The sequence below is a fragment of the Lactuca virosa genome, chromosome 5 (genome assembly GCF_052849685.1).
Source record: "Lactuca virosa cultivar CGN04683 chromosome 5, Lactuca_virosa_CGN04683_v6, whole genome shotgun sequence".
Lineage (NCBI taxonomy): Eukaryota > Viridiplantae > Streptophyta > Magnoliopsida > Asterales > Asteraceae > Lactuca > Lactuca virosa.
In genome coordinates this window covers 325389906-325412051 of record NC_136430.1, presented here as the reverse complement: position 1 = coordinate 325412051, position 22146 = coordinate 325389906, and the positions used below count along the sequence as shown (strand labels likewise).

The 22146-nt window shown below is 34.5% G+C and overlaps 1 protein-coding gene across 1 annotated transcript; it reads right to left on the bottom strand.

Annotated features, from left to right (window-relative positions):
- Positions 1–9030: 9030 nt before the first annotated feature.
- On the bottom strand, positions 9031–11513 carry LOC145115420 (putative indole-3-acetic acid-amido synthetase GH3.1). The gene is made up of 3 exons (XM_079051712.1): positions 11090–11513; positions 10901–11002; positions 9031–10771 (listed from the first exon to the last, which is right to left on the bottom strand). Exons 1-3 carry the CDS (start codon positions 11404–11406, stop codon positions 9403–9405), a joined length of 1788 nt encoding a protein of 595 aa, XP_078907838.1. The 5' UTR covers positions 11407–11513; the 3' UTR covers positions 9031–9402.
- Positions 11514–22146: the final 10633 nt, after the last annotated feature.

The window sequence follows — 22146 nt, the reverse complement described above, 5'->3', positions numbered from 1 at the left end:
TAACACCCAATCAGTAATTGGGTTCCAACATATACCCATAAGTCCATGCTTGGGGTAAAAGACTACTTTACCCCCAACTTAGATTGACTTAAGCCCAAGGCCCAATCCAAAGGCCCAAAAGTCAACTATAAGTCAAAGCCCAACATATGGCCCAATTTTCCAAATTGGGCCCAAACCCTTACATGGTCTTATACTAAGGCCCAACCATTTATTCAAGTCCAACATTTAGCATTCTAATGGCTCAGTATCTCATGATCATAAAGGCCCAATTATGGCCCATATATGGCCCAATTTCCAAATTGGGCCCAAACCCTCACATGGGCCTTACCCTAAAACCCATATAATTATTCTAGTCTATGCTTGTTCTTGGATGGTCCATTATTAGCCCAATCACCAAAACCCAATAGGAAGGCCCAACTTAAGGCCCAAGCAAGATTAGGGTTTTTACATAAAATGACGATTAGGGTTAAGTTTTTCTTACTTAACCCACTAAGGACTTAATCCATTAAGTCCATCACTCTACTAGATAAATCATATGGTGTGCTCGGGTTTAATTCATAATTCAATTCCAATGGTCCAAAACGTGGGTCCCGATAAGTTCAGGGTCCACAAATCACACTAAGATAAACACACATACACACAGCCACCCTTGTGGTGGCCGACGGTGGCACATGGTGGCAGCCACCACCTCACGCTAGTGGTGGTGGCTTTTTCGGCCAAATAAACACCCACACACAACACCCTCTCACTGCAGAAATAAACACAAACTCACCAAAACACACATACACAGCAACCTTTCACGGTGGCTAGTGGCGGCAGATTAGGGTAACATGGCGGCAGCAGCATCAATGGTGGCTAAAGGCGGTAATAGCGGTGTCATCGGAAAAATAATCATCCACTGAGGCAGCAGTGGCGACGTAACAGCTCGGAGAATGGCAGCGGCGGAACAGCAGGGCTACAACGGAGCTTATGGCGACTGAGTCTTCACCGGTTTGCGGCGCAGCAGCAGTAGCAACCCCGTCGTTCGCAGTCCACGTATCGGCGGCTGGGTTGCGGCGGTTCACATCAGCAATCTTCGCCGTCGGCCATAATCCGTCGTGCTCTTGGTTGGTCGGAACAGCAAAGAGGTCGAATGGTGAATGAGGCTCCACATGGCGGTGACTGAAGGAGGAGAACGGTGGAAGTCCAATGGTTGTTGTGGTCGTTGGCTGATCGGAAACGGGGTGGTGGCGACGCCGGTGACGGAGGCATAAGGGTGGGTGGCGGCTGAAGTGTTAGCTAGGTTTAGGGTTACATATTGCATATATATGAAGGGGGTGACGGGTTCATGCCCGTCAATTTCAAGACTTAGTCCATAATTACACTTCTAGCCCCTCCTTCCGAATTCTTTTCAACTTAAATCTGTTATTTACCAAATAGCCCCCTTCCTTAATAATTCATTTCAATCCAAGTCCCAAAAGTTATCGTTTAACCCCCAACATTCCAAAAATCCTTTCAATTTAAGTATAATAATTACTAAACACCCCCTTATTTATGAAAATCTTTACAAAATACATCCCGGAATCACACTTTAACCCCTGAAAACCCAAATTATATCATTTGGCTCCCGAAAACCAACACCTCACAAAATATTATGGATTTTAGGGTTACTATTCATATTAATTTTATCTATTTTATTTATTTAATAACCGGGGTGTTACATTGTTTCTTTCTTCTTCTTCTTCATCAAGTGTTGTATGTGTAAAGTGATAATAGGATATACATCAACGACGTATGTCTGGATAAAGTTCTTTAAGAAAATATACATGTTTCATTTTGTACCATCTGAATGAGAGTAATAGGTCAGCCATTACTAAAATTGGCTAGATTTTCTTTATACAATTCCCTAATAAGAATCAATTTAAACGTACAATGATGTGATAAGAAGAAATAAACATACAATTCTATGTAGAAATAGTATAATGCTATTTATTGATTTTTATCTCAAGATTTAAAAGTGGCTATGAAGATATACTTACATGTTTATTATGATACTTGTACTTGAACAGTACATGTCTTTCTTTAAGACAACAAACTGTCATTTTCAGATTCTCACTTGCATCAGGATTAAAAGTGCCCCAATCTCATGCACTCTGTCTTCAACTAAAATGTAGCACCAAGATCGAAACATGGCATTAAAACAAAGCAACAAACAATAAAAACATTAGGCTATATATTGAGCAAATTGGACGATATCTTGAAAGTCGTCATTGTCTATTACATCGACTATTTTTAGTCTTTATGCAAGCGTATCCATCTATCTCATAACCCAACATAAGAAGACGATAAAAACATATATGTAGATTGAGCCCAAATTAGTCCTTTGACTTTTAAATGTTTTGATTACATGTATGCATCAAGGACAAAGATGACGATAATATAGTGGGAGTTAAGTATACAACCTTGAGATTTAGGGATTCTCTGCGGAAATTCAAAACAAATTGAACAAAATTAGGCAAAATTCATGTCTTTAATTAAAACATTAAACACAGGAAAGTAACCAGTGAACAACATTCCTCATACCACAAGCCATAAAGTTAAGAACGTGCCTTTAAAAGAAAGGTAATTGATTGCTGATGTATTTCTATACTTTTAATTGGACAAAACGACTCATATTAACTGGCGATGATAGTTTCCGTATAAGGTACCAGACATCAAACTCTTTATTACCCTTTCCCCCCTTTACTTCTCAAAAATGTTCTTCATATTCATCTTTTATCTATTCGTCGCTTTACTACTGATAATAATCTTTCTGTTGAATTTGACCCTTTCGGTTCTGATGTGAAGGATTTCCAGATGCGGACACCAATTCTTTGATGCAATAGCTCTGGCGACCTTTATCATTTCACACTCCAATCATCATCCCAAGTTACAGCACCCTCAACATTTGCTGCAATAACCAAGGATTAATGGCACCATCGGCTCGACCATCCGAGATCCGATATTTTATTTTCTTTAAAGTCTACTTTGAATTTTAGTTCTAGTTCTAAAAATTTATCTCCTGTTTGTTCTTCTTGTTTGTTTGGAAAACAATCTAAATTTGCTTTTTCTGTTTCAAACTCTATCACACATTTACTTTTTGATATAATTCACATTGATTTGTGGACATCACCTGTGTTAAGTTCTAGTGGTCATCGATATTATCTCTTATTTTTAGATGACAAGATTAATTTTTTGTGGACATACCTACTTGCACACAATTATTAGGTGTTTTCTACTTTCGTTCAATTTTTCACTCATCAAAATCCAATTTCACTTTACAATAAAAACAATACAATGTGACAATGGCTGCGAGTACCACAATCAAAACTTTCATCAATTTTGCTCTCAAAATGGCATACAGTTTCGTTTCTCTTGTCCACACACCTCTCCACAAAATGGCAAAGCGGAAATAAGAATCCGTTCAATTAATAATGTGTTTTAGACTCTTCTTACTCATTCCACGGTACCATTACATTTTTGGCACCATGCTCACCCTTCCTTGTGGTCTACTTCCGACCCATCACCAACACCAACTCCTACACCATCTCCCTAACACCTATCCATTTCACTTACTCTCGTCTCTCCAATCTAGTTCCACCTCCACCTCCGATCACACATCAACCGACAGCCCCCACCTCCACCCATGTCGCAACCCACTGTTGCTCCAAATCGAACCATACAAACCTATAATAGGTATGAGATTTGTAAACTAAACAACCCTTCCTTCTCCATGCATCATCGTCTATTTATCCTTTACCTAAAATCCTTTCGAAGCTTGAAAAAATCCAAATTGGAATACAACACTGACCGATGAATTCCAGACCCTTATTGAAAATAACCTATGGAAGTTAGTACCAAAAACACTGAATACAAATGTGGTACGGAGTATGTGGATTTATCGCCACAAAACCAAATTGGAAGGTTATTTAGAGCGATACAAAGCTCGTTTGGTTGTGATGGTAGGTCTCAAAAGGAAGGAATCGACTGTGGATAAACATTTAGTCTCATGGTGAAGCCAACAACAATCCGTACAGTACTTTCCATCGCTCTTTCAAATGCATGGAAATTTTACCAACTTGACGTTAAAAATGCATTTTTACACGGGCATCTACACGAAACTGTGTACATGCATCAACCCCTGGGGTTTCGAGATCCCTCCTATCCAAAACCATGTTTGCTTACTCAAGAAATCTTTATACGGCCTCAAACAAGCTCCCTGGGCTTGGTACCAACGGTTCGTTGATTACGTGTTCACCTTGGGATTCACAAACAACAAATGTGATCATTCCTTTTTCATATACAAGAACGGATCACATACGACATTTATACCCCTCTACGTCGATGACATCTTACTCGTAACATCATCACCTTACCTACACCAAGAGTTCATGAAGCTATTAGCCAAGGAATTTGCCATGAAAGATCTTGGCCCTCTAAGCTACTTCTTTGGCATTTCAGTCACACAAAGCAAGGATTCCATTTTTCTCTCATAACAAAAATATGCCAATGAAGTCTTAGAAAGAGCCGACATGAGTTTCTGTCATCCATCATCTACACCAGTCGACACCAAATCCAAGTTGAGCACCAATGATGACTCTCTTCTCTCCAATGGAGGAACTCATTACCGTTAGCTTTTTTTTGAACCAGCAAATATAAATATATAATCTACTCCTAAGCTAACACCTATTTTCATCTATGTCCACGAAGATACTTGAACCCTCGACCTCAAAGAGGGAGGGCACCACCTGATACCGCTGGGCTAAAAGCCCTTTGGTCAATACCGTTAGCTAGCCGACACGATTTAATAACTCATGTTCACCCACCCAGACATAAGCCACGTCGTTCGACAAATATGCATGCACATGCATGCTCCTCGAACAACCCATTTCAATGCTCTAAAAAAATCTTGCGCTACATAAAGGGCACAATCCATCACGGGTTGCACCTCACCAGATCAGCCACACACTTCCTTATCGCGTATATAGATGCTGATTGGGCGGGTTACCCGGATACAAGGAGCTCGAAATCCGAATACACCATTTACATAGGGAACAGCCTCGTCTCCTGGTCATTGAAGCAACGACCAACTCTTTCCCGATCAAGTGCCGATGCGGAGTATCGAGGCGTTGCTAATGTCGTATCCAAAAAATGTTGGATACAAAATTTACTATTCGAGCTTCACTTGCCTCAAAGTAAAGCCACATTCGTGCCACGTTCGTCTACTGTGACAATGTCAGTGCAGTATACCTATCTTGCAACCTCGTTCAACGTCAAAGAACAAAACACATAGAGCTTGACGTCCACTTTGTTCGTGACATAGTTTTTTGTGGTCAACTGCATCTTTTTCACATTCCATCACGCTATCAAATCGATGATATCTTCACCAAAGGTCCACCTCTCGTGCTATTTAATGACTTCTAAAGCAGTCTCAACGTCCGTGCTCCTCCCGATTCTACTGTAGGTGTATATTAGCCGAGATTATCCTATTATCACAACAATATTATCTTTCCTAATATTTCAGGATATTTGTTAGTGAAGATATTGTACATATCCTATACCAAAAATAACGTGACTCATCTTGTATATATACTTGTATTATTAATGAAATACATTAATGGAATACACACGAGTGCAACATATCTGTTATAAAAAATATTAGACATATAATCACTCTCACTCTCACTCTCTCTTTAACCCTAAATCCATAGATTGATTCCAAATTATTAAGCTAATCTTATTTACAATCTATAATAGCTTGATTACAACTCTATATCGAGTTAGGGTTCCAAATTCCCAAAAATCCACCATTAAAGGTGGAATCAATCATTCCAATAGTGTAATGGTTATGCCTTGATGATCTATTACAACTTTTAGCACTAAATCTTAATATAAATCGTCAATAGAGTTTTGGAATACGAATTTGGGGTTTTTACCCAACGCTAGCTAGAAAATTAAGAAGGGAAAGTGATATAGGTATACTTCAAATGCTCAATATATCACTTAATCCTAGCTTCTCCACATTTAATACTATTTAGATATTCTCTCCAGACTTGAATTTCTCCTAAAATCACCGTGGGAGAACATATCCTTCATATCAATCCTGTTTTGTTTAAATGAGGGAGAAAGTGACTAGTTATTTCAAAATTTTGATCATATGACAAGAATAGATCTTCGAGATCTTGATTTCCATGTTATGGCATCATATGAGTTGACATTTTAAATAAACTTTCCAAGTTTGTACAGAAACCTTGTTCCATAATAATTCTAACGTGAAGGTTGTTTATTGACCAGGTCAAAGCTAGTTACTACAAGTTTGGCAAAATTGCCGCTCCTAGTCCCCACTCCACAATTTTCTATTTTAAAGCTAAATAAACTCTTAATTCCATTTTTCATTATTATTCTCGTAAAAGTTTAACTAGTAGTTATAAATCTTGTAATCATTTAGCCCCTAACCTTATGAAGTTTTTCTTCCTACAACACCAAACAAACCGACCCTTTCTATCGCCATTTTCTTTGGAAACGGCAAACGAATTAAACGGAAGTCTACTCGCAATATTTCAACGAGTATCCCAGGTTCGAACTCCTTTACATGGTAAACCCAACCACCATAAGAATTTCCAGGGAAAAATTCTCCACATGTGGCACCACAAAATGTAGTTTAAGGGAATCAAGCTAGGCTGGATATAGCCCTTTTAATCCCTTCAACATACACTTAACCAATAACCATTCGATCAAAATATACAAGTCACTACACATGGCCCTCCTTGATCCTAACTAAGGTACTGCCATGTAGGACATATTTATATGTTACATACAAATCATACATAAGATATCATGGTAAGACCATACTCACATTATTTCATGGATGTGGCTCTATCTGTATCAACATAATCTTAATGGCTTTTTACAGTGTTATAAATCTCATATCTTTGTTAATGACGTAACATAACATGTCGAGAGTTGATTGTCATAAAACCTTCAACCTGTTCACCAAACCTACCACTATCCACATGATGATCACATGCACAATCTCTAAATCATGGCCAATCCGACAACCCAAGGTTAACATATTGTCTCGAGCTCTAGTATATAAGTCTAGTAGCCAATGATGACACTGAAACTAGTTGGATATAGTTTTTTCTACTCGAGTTTCGCATTCTTTAATGTGATAATTAATGTCTATGCAATCTAGCTATCTGAATCGCAACCTGATCCATCATCAACATACCAAACATGTTGAAGTCAGAAATCATTTCGTGCACAAATAAGTTTGTATAGTCAACATTTGGGTTGTACATGTACCAATTAGCCTAGTATTGATATGCATGCATCTTCACTAAAGATCTTCCCTAAAACATGTTCTTACGATTTTGGTCTGGTCCAAACATCAAATCACGTCCAAATTAACTAAGGAGAGTATTAGAGAAATGTATTGTGTATATGGTTTGTATTTATATGTTATATATTTCTTAAATGGATCTGGTTAGTTACCATATTGTATTATAAATTTATCATTCAAATAAATTGAAAGTCAATCACTCATATCGAATATGTATATTTGAAAATAGGAGAATAGACTAAAAATATCTATCTCATGTTTTCAATAGTAAAGTTGTATTTGATTTACAGTATATAAAATAAAACTAAAATAACTAACATATATCAATTTTGCTTCACTTTAATTAATATTATTATGATATTTGACACAATTATCTTTTCCAACATATGTTTCTTTGCAAACTCATAGTTGCATGCAGCTACGTAGTTGTTTCATTTAAGACCTTTTAAAACTATAATTTCGTTACTAAAAAATAATCTACTTAATTTACAGCGAAAAATATTGTCCGTAAATGCTGTCATGGCTACGGAAATGAGTATTTAACTTTCCAACTACCTGCACAGGAAACTAGTTTGCATCATTTATTGTTTCCAAAGCTTGGGTTGTAATGTATGATTTCTTATTTATTGGATAATATATATTTAAAAGGTTGTAATATTGTATTTAGCAATAATTGATTAAAAAAATTAAAGATAAACTTAAATGAATTAATAAATAAATAAAAGAACGTCGAAAGAGAAGAATTGCATGTGCATTGTGGTTTAAAATCTCACATCTATTTATGAACTTCACGTTCCCTCATTAAAGCATGCAATTGTAGATATATTAAATCCAACCTAACAACTGTTTGTGTATATATTACAACTGTACGTATTTTACATGGATTCTCTTTCTTATATGAAATACATATTCGAGTAGAAAACATTTGTATCATTGATCAAAAGCTTTGATTATTTAAACAAGTCTTAATAAGTCAAACTTTTAATTAATTTAATTTTTGGTTTTTTGTTAATATCAAAATTTAAAGAAGACAAAAACATTATATTTTACAGAAATCTATATCTTAGTTTTTATAGTAGCAAGTTATATATGCACATAACGTAACCATCTGTCCTTTTTTTTTTGTCGTTAATATGGAAATTTATAGAAAACAAAAACTTACTCCTTATTTTACAAAAATCTATATATATTCTCAATAACAGATAGCGTCCAAACTAGACAACAGGTCATGCACATATACACACGTAAACTTTATTTATTTATTTTTTGTTTTTTTAATAAGGAAACTTAACAAAAATAAAAGCGTTATATTCTACAAATCTCTAATTTTCATGTTCATGAGCAGATAACGTGCAAACTAAACTAACAAGTCATGCACATACATCACTTTTCTTGTTTTTTTGTTATTATGAAAATTTAAAGAAAAAAGTTATATTTTACAGATCATATATGTACACACGTAATTCTTTCTTCACATGTTAATGAGTTAATCTATCATACATGTACAGGTGTTGGTTATATTTGGTATAGGAACAAAAGCTATACTTCAGCACCATTTATATTATGGAGGAATTAAGTAGTTTTCATAAATGGGAATGCATGTGCCACTTTAGTTTGTTACCAAATGAATATAGTTAATTACGTATAGAATTTGATTTTATATTAGATGGTGAAATAGAATATGTTGACGTTGGGAATAAGAGTTCCTGAAATACATGATAAACAAAGAGTTTTGATCTGTCAAGAAACATATTGTAAAAGGAAACTACACAACGTAGTTACAGGTTCTTATTTGTGAGAAAACATACAAATGAAAAGATACCTGTTTTCTTAAATCATCTAATAAACTAATAAACTATACGTACGTTGGGTACGTGGCCATAGGTGATTGGATTGATTTACTTTGATTAATCAATAATCAAATTAATCACCCACACAAAATAAAAATAAAAAACAAATCCTAAATCAACGAATCTTTCTTACATTTGACTTGGATATATGGTCGGTTTCGTGTGACAAGTGACAACTAAACAATCACCTGTTCAACGACGTCGTTCGGGTGTCCAATGAGGCAAACTTTGACTGAAATGCGATGACAATACTCTGGAGTCAAGCAGTTCCATGATTGGTGTAAAGTTTACACACCGTGGAACTTTATACTGATTGATTGATGCCCCTCGTGAGATTGCATAATCCATCAACTCTTCGAATGTACCATTTTTCACTACTCGGATCTCCAACGGCCCGATTGAATTGCATTCGACCCGACCCTGTCTGTAAACCGAATTCAACGATTCCTCCATCGCTAAACAACACCTTTCAAGCACCTCATCTTTTGGAAAATTCGCTGAATCTTTAACTAATAACTCCCAGTAGATCACGTAATGCCCCGGGATTGTTTTTGTATCTGCGTAGCTTGTGTATTCCACGACGCTGGTTTTGAATTCGTTCAACAGTTTTGATGCATTCTCCACCGCCGATTGTAACTCCGCCTCGTCGGTTTTATCGGAGTCGATGCTCAGAAGTACGTTGTTTCGTCTCACAAAGTGGAACTGCGGGGCGGAATTGTGGAATCCGGTGACTCTCAGGATGTCGCCGACTCGGTACCTACATAGACCGGCGTACGTCGTGATTACAAGCTCGTATTCTTTTCCGACTTCCACGTTCACAAGGTCGACCAGTTTGTCACTGGTGGCGTCAGTCGGAGAATTTGAATCATGCGGAAGAAACTCAAAGTACGCCATGTTTGGCATGATGGTGTAGGAAACTTCCGAGGGTTTGCACATGGGGTTGAGATTGAGTCCGAAGTAACACTCCGAAGAGGCGTACATGGTGCAAACTTTCGGTAACCCGCCGCTGTAATAATCGAGAGTCGGAATGTATTGAGCCATTGCTCCGGTGACGATGACCTCCAAGTACTTGGTGTTAGGCCACATTCGCGTGATAATCCTTTCCCAATTGTGCTTTGAGCATTCGGATTCAATAAAATCCGCAAGGTCAGGGTCGGATCTTAGTACCCGTGTCATGCATCGTCGGATGTCGGAGTCTGATATTTTGGAGTTGAGTGTTCCGGTACGGATATCATGGGCGAGCTCCGGCCAATTCAGCTGGAGGAACCGGATGGCACGGAGGAGACCGGAGGCGAAGATGGCACCAAGGCGGAGGACTTGTTCACGCTCGTAAAGTCCGCAGAGCATCTGGGAGTACATGCTCTGAAACGAATCGGGGCAAAGAATTGCTTCGTTTGGGCTTGTGTACACGTTGTACGGGTCAAAAGCCCGGGTCTTGAAGTGGTCGCTTTTGTAGTAGCTTGTTAAAACGGGTCGGGCTAATAATCCACCCGGAGTCTTTGTTTCGGACTTGACGAACAAAAAGTACAGTCCTTTCCCCTTATCTAAACCGGGCATGTACCTGTTACAAATAATTCGAGACTTGTAAGAAAAAATAAACCGGTCAACGCGTACTTTTTAATATTTTTAAACATCCATTTTGTACTGTTTTGAATGCAGAAAGTACAACTTCCGAAGCAAGCGAACTTACAGGTTCATGACAGGCATGAGAAGACTGTAAAGTAGTTGGCGTCGATCCAACTCTTCTCGAATCGTAGGCATGAGCTTTCGTTCACCGGCGGAAGTACCGGAGCTGTTCAGAGAACGAACAAATTAAGTCTAAATTCGATAAATCAATTTCATAACAACAAAATTTTAATCCTTTTACAGAAGTACTAACCTAGTGAGGAATTCAGAAATCGGATGAGCAGAAAGAATTGGAGATCGATCGCCGTCGGCAATGCGTTGGATGATCGGCTGAAGATCCTCATAAGTTACCATCGGAATTCTAGACTTGAAAGTTTCACGATCGGTAGCGCCTCCGAGATTGTAAAGCCGGAGATACTCCGTTTCAGCATTCCGGCGAAGAATCTCCGCCAAAACATTCTCCTGAACGGCATCGGCGTTTCTCGTCATCTCCTCAATGAACTGAAGCGCCTTTGCATCTTTCTCACACGCCGGAGGTCCCAACGGCGAACACATAGCATCAACCGCCATTGAATAACAGAAGAGGATTAATTGAGTTAACAGATTAACGATGTGTTTGTTATTTTTGTTGGTGAGAGATTTTTGATTTTGATGGATATAGAGATAAAAACGAGTTGAGATTTTGAAGTGAGGAAGAAAGGGTGGGGATGAAAGGGGTTTATATAGTGGGTGAGGAGAATAGTCACGTGATATGTCATGGTGGGACCCATAGGCCATGGGCAGTTGGGGAAACTAGGAAGGAAGGTAATTGAGAGAGGAGGAGAGGTCGTGGACAAATTTGTAATATATAGGAATGGCGGGGTGTAGTGTCGGAAGGGGACAGGTGGGACCATGACAGGTGTAAACAGCAGCGTTGCAGGGGACACGTGGGGGCCACGCTGGCACACGTCAGCCAAACCAAGAGGCTGTTTTTCGGGTAAAATTGTTGCTGATTGAATAGGACGGCTGGCCGGCGTACTCGGCAGTTTCAACTGTTGCAAACGTGGCACATGAGAATGACCAACATACATTACATACATTATATGGAAAATATTAAATAAATTTATCATTAGATAAAAAAACATGTACATATATACTTTTATATATACAAATAAACATAATATATATTATCTAATAGAAGTTATAAATATTAAAAATACGACACATACATCATCCATGTCCTACTGTTACACAAAAAACGAAAGAAAAGAACAGACTAGTATTTAGATAATCACATGTATAGGTTACATCATAACACATGCAACACTATACCCATAATTCGCCTAACTTTTTGTCTGCTTAATTTTTTTTTTCAATCAGATATTAATTGTTATTTGTCGAATTTTGTATTTTTGCCAGAAAAGAATTGTCTATGCTATTTTGAATTGCTACAAAAGTGAGGGGTTTTATTGTTTTTCTTCTAAAAGAAAAAAAAAAGTAATACATATTCACCTAATAACACATTTGAATTATTGCATTGACCCTTACCAAAATATAATAATAATATTCATCATTCTACTTGGCTTTTATTGTTGTAATTCTATCATTCTTTCTAGTAAAATAGTGAAGTTATGCGTTGGAGATCTAGTTATGTATGTTTGTGTGTGTAAACTAAGGAAATTCACATGGAGAGTTCCAGGAGATTTCATTGGTAAAAACAATTAAGTTCCTTTCAAGAAAACTGAATCCCCAAATGTATTTACAATTTATTAAAGATTTTTTGATTATTTTATTACATTTTAGTATAATATAATCCATGTTATCTACAATACTGACAATGTATTCTTATGAAACAGAACATCAACATAAGTCTTTTTATGTGCCAAAATAATTTATTAAGGACACAAAACAATGTGTATATTCAAGAATTAAAATTTAGCATGTTGTGAAATTAAATAAAAAATTAAGACAGAAAACCAACAAAATAGTGTCAGTATTGGTTTAGAACCATGACCATATATATATATATATATATATATATATATATATATATATATATATATATATATATATATATATATATATATATATATACGCACGCACGCACGCGCGCAATTCTGAGCAAATAAGAAAAAAGATGTAATAATTTTTTCATATGTATATTTTTAACGAACCAATAAAATGAATCATTAAACTGCAACAAAAATGATTATTGTTGAACGATTTTATTATCTTGTTGAATTTTTTTTGTTAAAACACCATTACTTAGAAAAAAAGGGACATACAACATCGTTATTTAAATTTAAATATTTTAAAGTTGAAATGTACGTTAAAAATTATATTATTTTGTTTGGATTTTTGTTAAAGCGTCATTATTTAGAAAAATGATAGATAAAAGCATTATTAAGTTTTCTTATGATATCAAAAATAAAAATACAAATAATCTGACATAATAACTAAATTACTTATGTAATTCATAAACTTTTAAAATCATAGTATATCGATTAGAGATATTATAAATTACACTTATTTGTTGGAACACCAATTCAAAACTTGGCTCAATGGTGTCAAAAGCAAAACGGACAAAAATCGATCCAACCCATCAATCTAATCTAAATCCAACCCAGAATTAGTATGTTGGGATTGAGATTTTCAACTCATTTAGGTTAAATAGGTCAACCCGTCTAACTCATTTAATTAAATAGGTTGGGTTGGGTAAAAGTTATCTACTCGTTTTCAAACCACCATCTCATTTAATTTTAATATATATTTAATTTAATGATTATTTAACTATTACAATTTATTAATCCAAGTATTAATTTATAAATTACAATGTTGTATTGTTATTTATATAAAAAAATGCAATCCTAATTCTTATATTTTTTCTTTACTAGTCACTTTCAAAATTATTTCAAAATTACATATCTTTAATATTATTTGAACAATTTCTTTGTATTTTTGAATTGAGATTAGGGTTTTGTTATACTTTCAAAGTATATTTAAGTTTGAAACTATTTTAAGTGGTGTAATCTTTAGTTAATTTATTTACTTTTTTATTTTAAATGGGTTAATCTAAGTTTAACTCATTTATTTAATAGGTTGAATTGAAAATTTCATAAATGGGTCAACCCGATGACAATCCATTTATATAAAAGGTTGGGTTGGGTTGGAAATATCCACCCATTTAAATAAAAATGTTGGGGTGGGTTGAAATATTCAATCCAATTAATAAATGAGTTGAACCCGAACCCAACCCATATCGACTCATTGCCAGCTCTAGTCAAAAGGCAATTGGGTTTTGGCATCATTTTTAACCTAAAAAATACTCTAATTTCCAACCACTCATACATATCCACAGACAAACATATACACCCACCCACAACACACACTCCCACCAAGTTTGATTGCCTTACAAAAAAATAGCAAAAACGAATGAGAACTTCATAAAAATAACACTCAATTCATTAATCTCTAGAGGAAACTTCCAAACAACTCTTGTGCTTTTTCATTGAGTATCAGGGACTTTTCCCTTAAGGGTAAAATTATACACGTCCAAAAATCCTCTTGAAGTATTTGAGAGGAGGGACTTCTACCATGAAGGAAATATCGACCAAAAACAAGAAAGTAACTTCAATTCCAGGAGGCAGCAGTGGTTGATTTCTTATGGTGATGTGGTAGTGGCTGATTTCCTGATTAATAAAAACATGATCAAAGATTGTTTAAAATAAAAAGAAAGTATATGAAATTTAATATAAACAAAAAAGATAGCTTGTGATTTACTTAGCAACACAGTTTGCCGAGGTTGAGTCTTTCAAATCAAATTTCATAACTTTTTTCAAAATTTTCCTTATTTATTTTTCTTTCATTTCCCCAAGGTCTTCATCATTTAACCTAAATGTAATATCTAAATTAATAGAGAACTTTTGATCATGATTTTCATCATTTTCTTAAATATAATTTCCAAATTAATTAAGAACTTCATTTGCTTATCTGGTGTTACAAAGGTAATACAATACTTGCAATGAAGATTACACCAGATCTCATGAATTCATATGGAAATAAAAACAGGAACCAAATAACTATCAGTTGTCTATTTATTTACATTTATAGTTGAATCAAATATGTTACAACAAAGTGCACACAACCACACATACCTGCTTTAAATACATTAAAATGGGTTCTTCCTTAGCTTGCACTTTCTCTTTTAATTGTTGAAATCCACACACACATTGTTTAACAAAAATGATTAACTACTGAATTCATAAAACTCATAGAAATTAGAAAGACACCACAAACACCAATGTATTCATCCAATGCTAATAATACAATATACAGTTTACCGTAGTTAGTAGTTTATCATTGAAGCAAGCGAATTTAAGTCTAATGAGTTGCTAGTCTATCTCGAACGACTTGTCACACATTCACACGTGTCCTGTAATGGTTGATTAGATCACAAGAAATTAACATTACGAAAATCATATAAATTTGTCTTTTGTAATACTTTAGTGTCTTTCTTTATTTTATAATAAAGTATTTCGGTTCCTCTTTTTTCAGTTGTAGATGCAGATGCCAATATTGCCAGGGTTGGATCCGAACTTACATCTCGTGGATCACAGTATCCAAATGTCATCTTTGCCTATACAATAATACAAATATAAAATATACAAATTACAATAAAGTGAGGAAATTAAAAAACCACCAAATCATTTTTGCTAGACATGCAAAATCAAGTGAAACTTCAGCATAGAGCACAAAGTCTGATGAACCATATAAAATGTGGAAATCCTAAAAATTAAAAACTAAAACACAAAAGAAAAAGATAAACCACAGATATATTAGAATTTGACCTGAAAGAGACTTTAGTGAGGAAAGAGTTTTTGAATCAAGGTTTGCTTTTCTTGGTCATTGTTTGATCGTGGTTCTACAAATAAAAATGGGATGATGATTGGTGGTTTAAGGACACAAACTCATATCATATTCAAATCTCACCATAATTACAAACCTTAAAAACATATTTATGGTGTTCCTCTAAAATAGATTACAAATTAACAACAATTTATGTAGTTTGAAAACCATATTCAAAACTCATCACATATATAAATAAAATAAAATAAATAATTTATACATGGATAATCACACCAGATTCAAAACTTCATTTTGTTTGTAGATAAGTTTTTAATTGGGTTTCTAGATCGAGTTAGATAGACAAATGACGGAAGTTTAATTCCATGAAGATATAATAAAAAAGAAAAGGGAATGCCAATTGCGTCTTCTGGAGGAATAAGATTACACAATTCTCTCTTGTTCAAACGTATAGATGATAAGTTCGAGGAAAACCTAAATCAGCCTCATACCAAGTACCATGTTCCATCCCCTCATTCTGTTTGTCCATTCCCATCATTAGAAAATCCAAAAATCATAAGATCAATAAGAAAACTTACCAAAGTATTTTTATGTTTTTTCTTAAGTTATAGTGATGCATCAATTGGTTTAGAAGCTTGTTGAAAGAAGAAGGGGTGATTGACCTATAAAGGAGAAGACGATATAAGCTCTTCTAGGCATCTTGGTTTTTTATAAATATAAAAAAATAAAAAAATAATAAATATATTTTTTTTTAAATTTTCGCTCATTTTGTAGTGAATTAATTTTTAAGAACTTTGGTTTTTTCAGTTTTTTTTAAAGAAAAAAAAGTTATGACCGAAAAACTAAGCGGGTGGGAAAAAAACCCACCAGCCAATAAAAGCTGGACATTTGTCATGCTGGGGGTGGGGGCACGTGTCAGTTCCTGGAGAGGCCACACGGCCACATTTTCCTTTTTTTTTTAATCTTTTTGTTTTTGTCACTTGTAGCCTCCAAACAATTAACCTTCCTCATAAATTATCAAAATTTCGCAATTAATTATCAAAATGCCATATATTTTTTCAATCTTTAAGGACAAACATTGTCCTCGCTGTTCTTATCATTTTTTGAGTTCCTACTTGATCATTGATCCTACTTATATATATATATATATATATATATATATATATATATATATATATATATATATATATATATATCATACATACTTATAAAGCTAGCATTTTTTCTTGAATCTCATGCATTTGAAACCCCATTTTTTAACTTCCTCAAACCACATTCATTTGAAACCCCCTTTTTTAACTAATGCAACTCAAAAGTTTTCTTAATTATGATTTAACACTCAAAAGTTTTATAACTTATATTATGTTTAATTAGAATTTAGTGAAAAGTTTACTATAAAAAGGCCAATCTTTTGTGTCTTTTGTGTTATATAAAATCTTACATGTAAGAAGGATGTCATAAGAAAATGAAAAGAAAAATTTTCAATAGGTTTAACTATATAATTCTATTCTCTTGCAACGCGTGGGGATTCGCCTAGTATATATATATATATATATATATATATATATATATATATATATATATATATATATTCTAATAAATGAATAGGTTTATTCTCATATTGACAAGTGTCAAACTATTACCACTCTTCATTAATATTATATGTCACCTATAATGCCACTTGTCAACCTATTAATTATCAATTTTAAATTTTAAATTTTAAATTTCTCATTCTAATTACATTAAATTAATAGTTGATTTTCCATTTTAAATTTTAAATTTTAAATTTTTTCACTCTAACTATATTAAATTAATAACATTAGATTAAAAAATAAAATAAAAGTAATACAGATTATAAGGTGATATAACTTCACGTATTTATTTAAATCAACAATTATAATTTTATATAACTAAAAAATATCTCTTAAATATTGTTTATTTAAAATAATTGATTAATAGTTTTGTTTTTTTTAATATGAAAGTTTAATTATTTTTATAACCGTGGTTCTCACGGGTTATATATATATATATATATATATATATATATATATATATATATATATATATATATATATATATATATATATATATATAGACACACACACACACATACACTTACCTATTTATCTATTTATCTTTTATAAAAGATGCCACTTAAGACAATATGGTTCAAGATAAATGATTTATTTTTTTATCACATTAATTTGAATATTTTTCTTTGTCTCTCATTACTTCATATATCTATATAACCTTTCATCTTTCTCTTAGGTGCTGTTTGTTTTTTTGAAGCAAAAATCCATAAAGTCTGCGGACCACCTCTGCAACCCTCTGCAGTAGAAGAGGTGGACCAAAAGGCTGCAGATTGCAATAAGAAGGGTGTTTGTTTTTTTAACATCTGCATGCTGATGTAGATATTAAAAAATTAAAATAATCTGATTTTATAATCCGAAAATAGTTTTTTAATACAAAAATTTAATAATGTATGACATTTCGGCAAGAATTTATGATATTTCAGCAAAAAATAATGATATTTTAACAAAAAATAAAGATATTTTAGCATAAAATAATGATAATTCATCAACAAAATATTATTATTATATATAAAAAAAAAGAAAAAAAATCAACAAGAATAAACAAAAAAAACGAAAAAAAAAGTGAAATAAGATTTCAGCAATATATAATCAATATTTTAGCAAGTAAAAAAAAAGAAGAGGTTGGAAGAGGTAGGAAGAGGCAAAACAAGTGTTGCGCCAAGAAGAACACGCGCATATGTTTTTTTAATCCGAAGACTTCTGAAAAACAAACAGCTGCGAGATGAAAAGTGTTGCGCGTGTGCTGCGCCACACATCAATAAGAGGTCTGAAGATGTTTTTTCCAAAAAACAAACAACACCTTATATAATGTCACTCATTTGTTTCTACTATCCATCGATCTTGATTATAATATGCTTTCAAAGTCTATTATTAATTAGTGGTCATTTTCATTATTAAAAACATGTTTTGTCTCAAAGTTTTAAAGAATTTTTCTGTGGGTTTAACTTCCAGAAGTATTGACACTTAAGTGAAGATCAGATAAAACTTTTAAAAACCTATCAGATTAGAATTTTATGGAATTTCGTTTATAGAAAAGCAACAACGATATAAATCTTTTTCAATTCAGTATGATATATATACATAAAAAATAATGTAACATCCAGTTTCAGGATGTTTCTGATTTCGGGGTAGCGGACTGTAATTCGATCGAATAAAAGTATTGGACTTCAATGGAATAGAGTTTAGAACCTATTAGATGTTGATAATTTTGGTTAAGTTATTTAAGCCCTTGAATTGTGCTTTGGAGCCAAAGGATAAAATGGGAAAAGTGATATTCCAGACTTCTTGCTTAAATTAATAAATTTAGTTCAGTATGTTTTAAGTAAAAAATAATTAAATAGAATTATGGGGCTTGTTAATACCTTCGAGTATATATAAAGATCACTAAAAACAGAGTTGAAACGAAGAAGTTATGACTATTTGAAGCTGAAATGAAAATTAGGACAACCTATCACCACGACATGGTGAGGAGTTCACCATGGAGTGTTGACTTGTGCAACCCAAGCCCATTAAATTAGTGTTTGGTTCGTATTTAAAAGCTCCAACCCCCTGTTTTAAGTTATTTTGTATCCTCCATTGCATCAACAACCCCTCTTTCTAGCTAACCATAACCTCTCGTCATAAATCAAGCTCTTCCTCTCCCATTTCATCTATAGTCTTGAGTTTTTATGGATTCTGGGTGTTGTGTTCTTCAAAGACTTGGTTTTGAAGCTTTTCAATTGAAGAAATCAACATTCCTCTACCTTCTGGACCCTTGTGAGTTGCAAAGATCCTTGCTTTATTGTGTTTCATCATTAGATCCGAGTATTTGGTAATTTGGTCCATTTTAGTGAGTTTTGGTCCCTTTGTGACTTGTTCCATGGAGTTTGAAGAAATCCATGAGCTTTGTTCATGTTTAAAGTTCAAATCTTGTGATTTAGTGGAGTAAAGAGTGTATGCAAGAACTCTCTTTACTCCACGAATGAAGAAACTGGGTTTTTGGACATTTTTTAACTTAGGGTTTTAGATCTTGGAAGTTTGTGGCATTATTATGGATAAAGTTGGAAACTTTATCCATCTAAACACCATGTAGATTTAGATCTAAAAGTTGGAGGCTTGGACTTAATGTATTAAGTTGAGAAAGATGCATTCTTGGATGCTTTGAGACTTAAGTTTAGATCTTGGTTGTTTCGACCACCCTAATGGATAAATTGGAAACTTTATTTATTATGAAGCTATTACGTACTAGATCTGATGTTATGAGTCTTGATTTATAAGGATTAAGCTCTTAATGAAAAATGTCTTTCTAACCAAAATCACGACGTAGCCAAGGAAGGTCCACAGCGTGGTGGCGCGCTGCAGAACGTCTGTTTTGTCTGGACGTGGCCACAACACGGTTAAGAACCTGCCATAGCGCAGTCATCGTTGACCGTTGAATTTTTTTGACCAGTTTGACTTTTGATCAAACTTTTGTAGAATCAAGTAATGGTCTCGGTTTGGTATTAGGCAACTTGGTGTAACATTCGAGATTTGGTATGTTTTCCTTTTAACCCCCCTTAATGCAAAATCTTTATCTTTTTGGTCCCTAGCTAGTACGCGGGGAGTACTCTATGAGTACACTTAGCGTACTAGCTCGATTCAGGAACGGGAGTTCGCCCACGTACGCTAAACAGGGGCAAACCCTAATTGTTAGGGTTTATACCCTATTTAAGCAACTTATGTTGCCTTGGTTGTATCCTTTTGTCAGCCCCCACTCCCCAATACCCTAATATTGAAACCCTAGCCTCCCATAGTGTGATTTTGAGCTTTAGAAGTAACTTCATGGTGTTTTGTGTGCATTAAAGAAGGTGGTGCTTAGTGACCAAGATTTGTTTGGACTTGAGGTTGTAGATCCAGAATCTTCATCAAGTTTGCTAGCTCCACAAGGTATAAAGTTCTTATCTTGGAACCTCTTTGTGTTAGATTGAGATTAAGGCTTGTTTTTTAGCTAATTATGGTCTTTTGGGTTCTATTTAGGAGTTTGAGTCCCTCCATGAGCTAGGATGCTAGATTTTAACCCCTATGATGTTCCTTGTGTAAAAAGGTGTCAGCTTGATGAATCATATTGGTCCATGCATGAGTTAGAGCCCTTATTATTGGTCTTCATGGACAAAATCAGGTTTTAGGGTCCCATTAAGACATGCAAAATGATAAAGTTGCCAACTTTATGCATTAAGGCCTTGAAATGAAGTGGATATGAGGTTTTGACGTTAAGAGCTTAAGTGGTTAAGACAAAGTTGGCCAAAAGGGACTCTGGCCGGTATGCAGGGCGTAATCCTTAGTACGCTGCACGTACTGGGTCGGCCACCCACTTTCGAGTCAACGTTTGTTTATGGGTCGAGATCAAATTATTAATTGGATATTATTGATAAATACAACGCGGGGATTTTCCGGATCAGCGGAACGAGATTTTATTTGAGATATTCAACAACTAGAGGTGAGTTTCATCACTGTGTTTAGCGAGTCGAAGGCACCAATGCTGACCCATGGTTTATTATGTGTAGGATGCTAGTTGTCTTCGTGACACTTTCATGTGTTGTGTGTTTATATGTTTACTGGTGGGGCCTTATGATTATATTGTATGCTATTTATATTTGTGATTTTTATGCATGTTTTTATATGTTTGTATGTATACTGGGCGGGGCCTGATGCTAGTTGGGGCCTGATGACTGACAGATATGTTTCGAGTGGACCTCGATGCCGAGCGGGGCCTGATTCCGGGTGGGGCCCGATGATGGGTGGGGCCCATTATATGTTTGATATGTATGGTATGTGGTATTTTGGGGAACTCACTAAGCTTTGTGCTTATGATTTTTAGTTATGTTTCATGTACTTTTGGTTCGAAGGGGAAGAGTCCGGGATGATTGTAGTGCACACACCACATTCTTCTACATTTTATATCACTCTGATGTACTTGGATGTTTGTTGATACACTTTGATTCACCATGGTTTTATGATGTTGTTTTGGATAATGGTTTTATTAATTTAAAAATCGAAATTTTTAGTCTTAGTTTTGGGACGTTACACTTGGGTTAGCTGTTGTGTTGCTCAGGTTGTTGTTGAGCTTATGTTGAGTCATTTAGGTGACTCTTCTTCCTATACTTTTTAGAATGCTAGATTTTTGCGAGTATGCTGGGCGGGGCCCGTTATATACGTTGGGAGAGGCCTGTAATGTTATGTGGTAGTTTAGCGAACTAACTAAGATTTGTGCTTACGGTTTTAAGTTTAAATATTGTAGATATTTTATCAAAACATGGAAGATGTAATACCCATTTCCATGTATTTTCAATTTCAACCTAAAAATAACATTTCTTGCAAAATAAGTCCTTACGATGGGCGTACATGGAGTGTACATTGG

Coding starts and splice junctions, on each gene's coding strand:
- LOC145115420 (XM_079051712.1), bottom strand. CDS start 11,406: ATGGCGGTTGATGCTATGTGTTCGCCGTTGGGACCTCCGGCGTGTGAG. Junction 11,003..11,089: donor ATTTCTGAATTCCTCACTAG/GTTAGTACTTCT, acceptor TTCTCTGAACAG/CTCCGGTACTTCCGCCGGTG. Junction 10,772..10,900: donor CTCATGCCTGTCATGAACCT/GTAAGTTCGCTT, acceptor TATTTGTAACAG/GTACATGCCCGGTTTAGATA.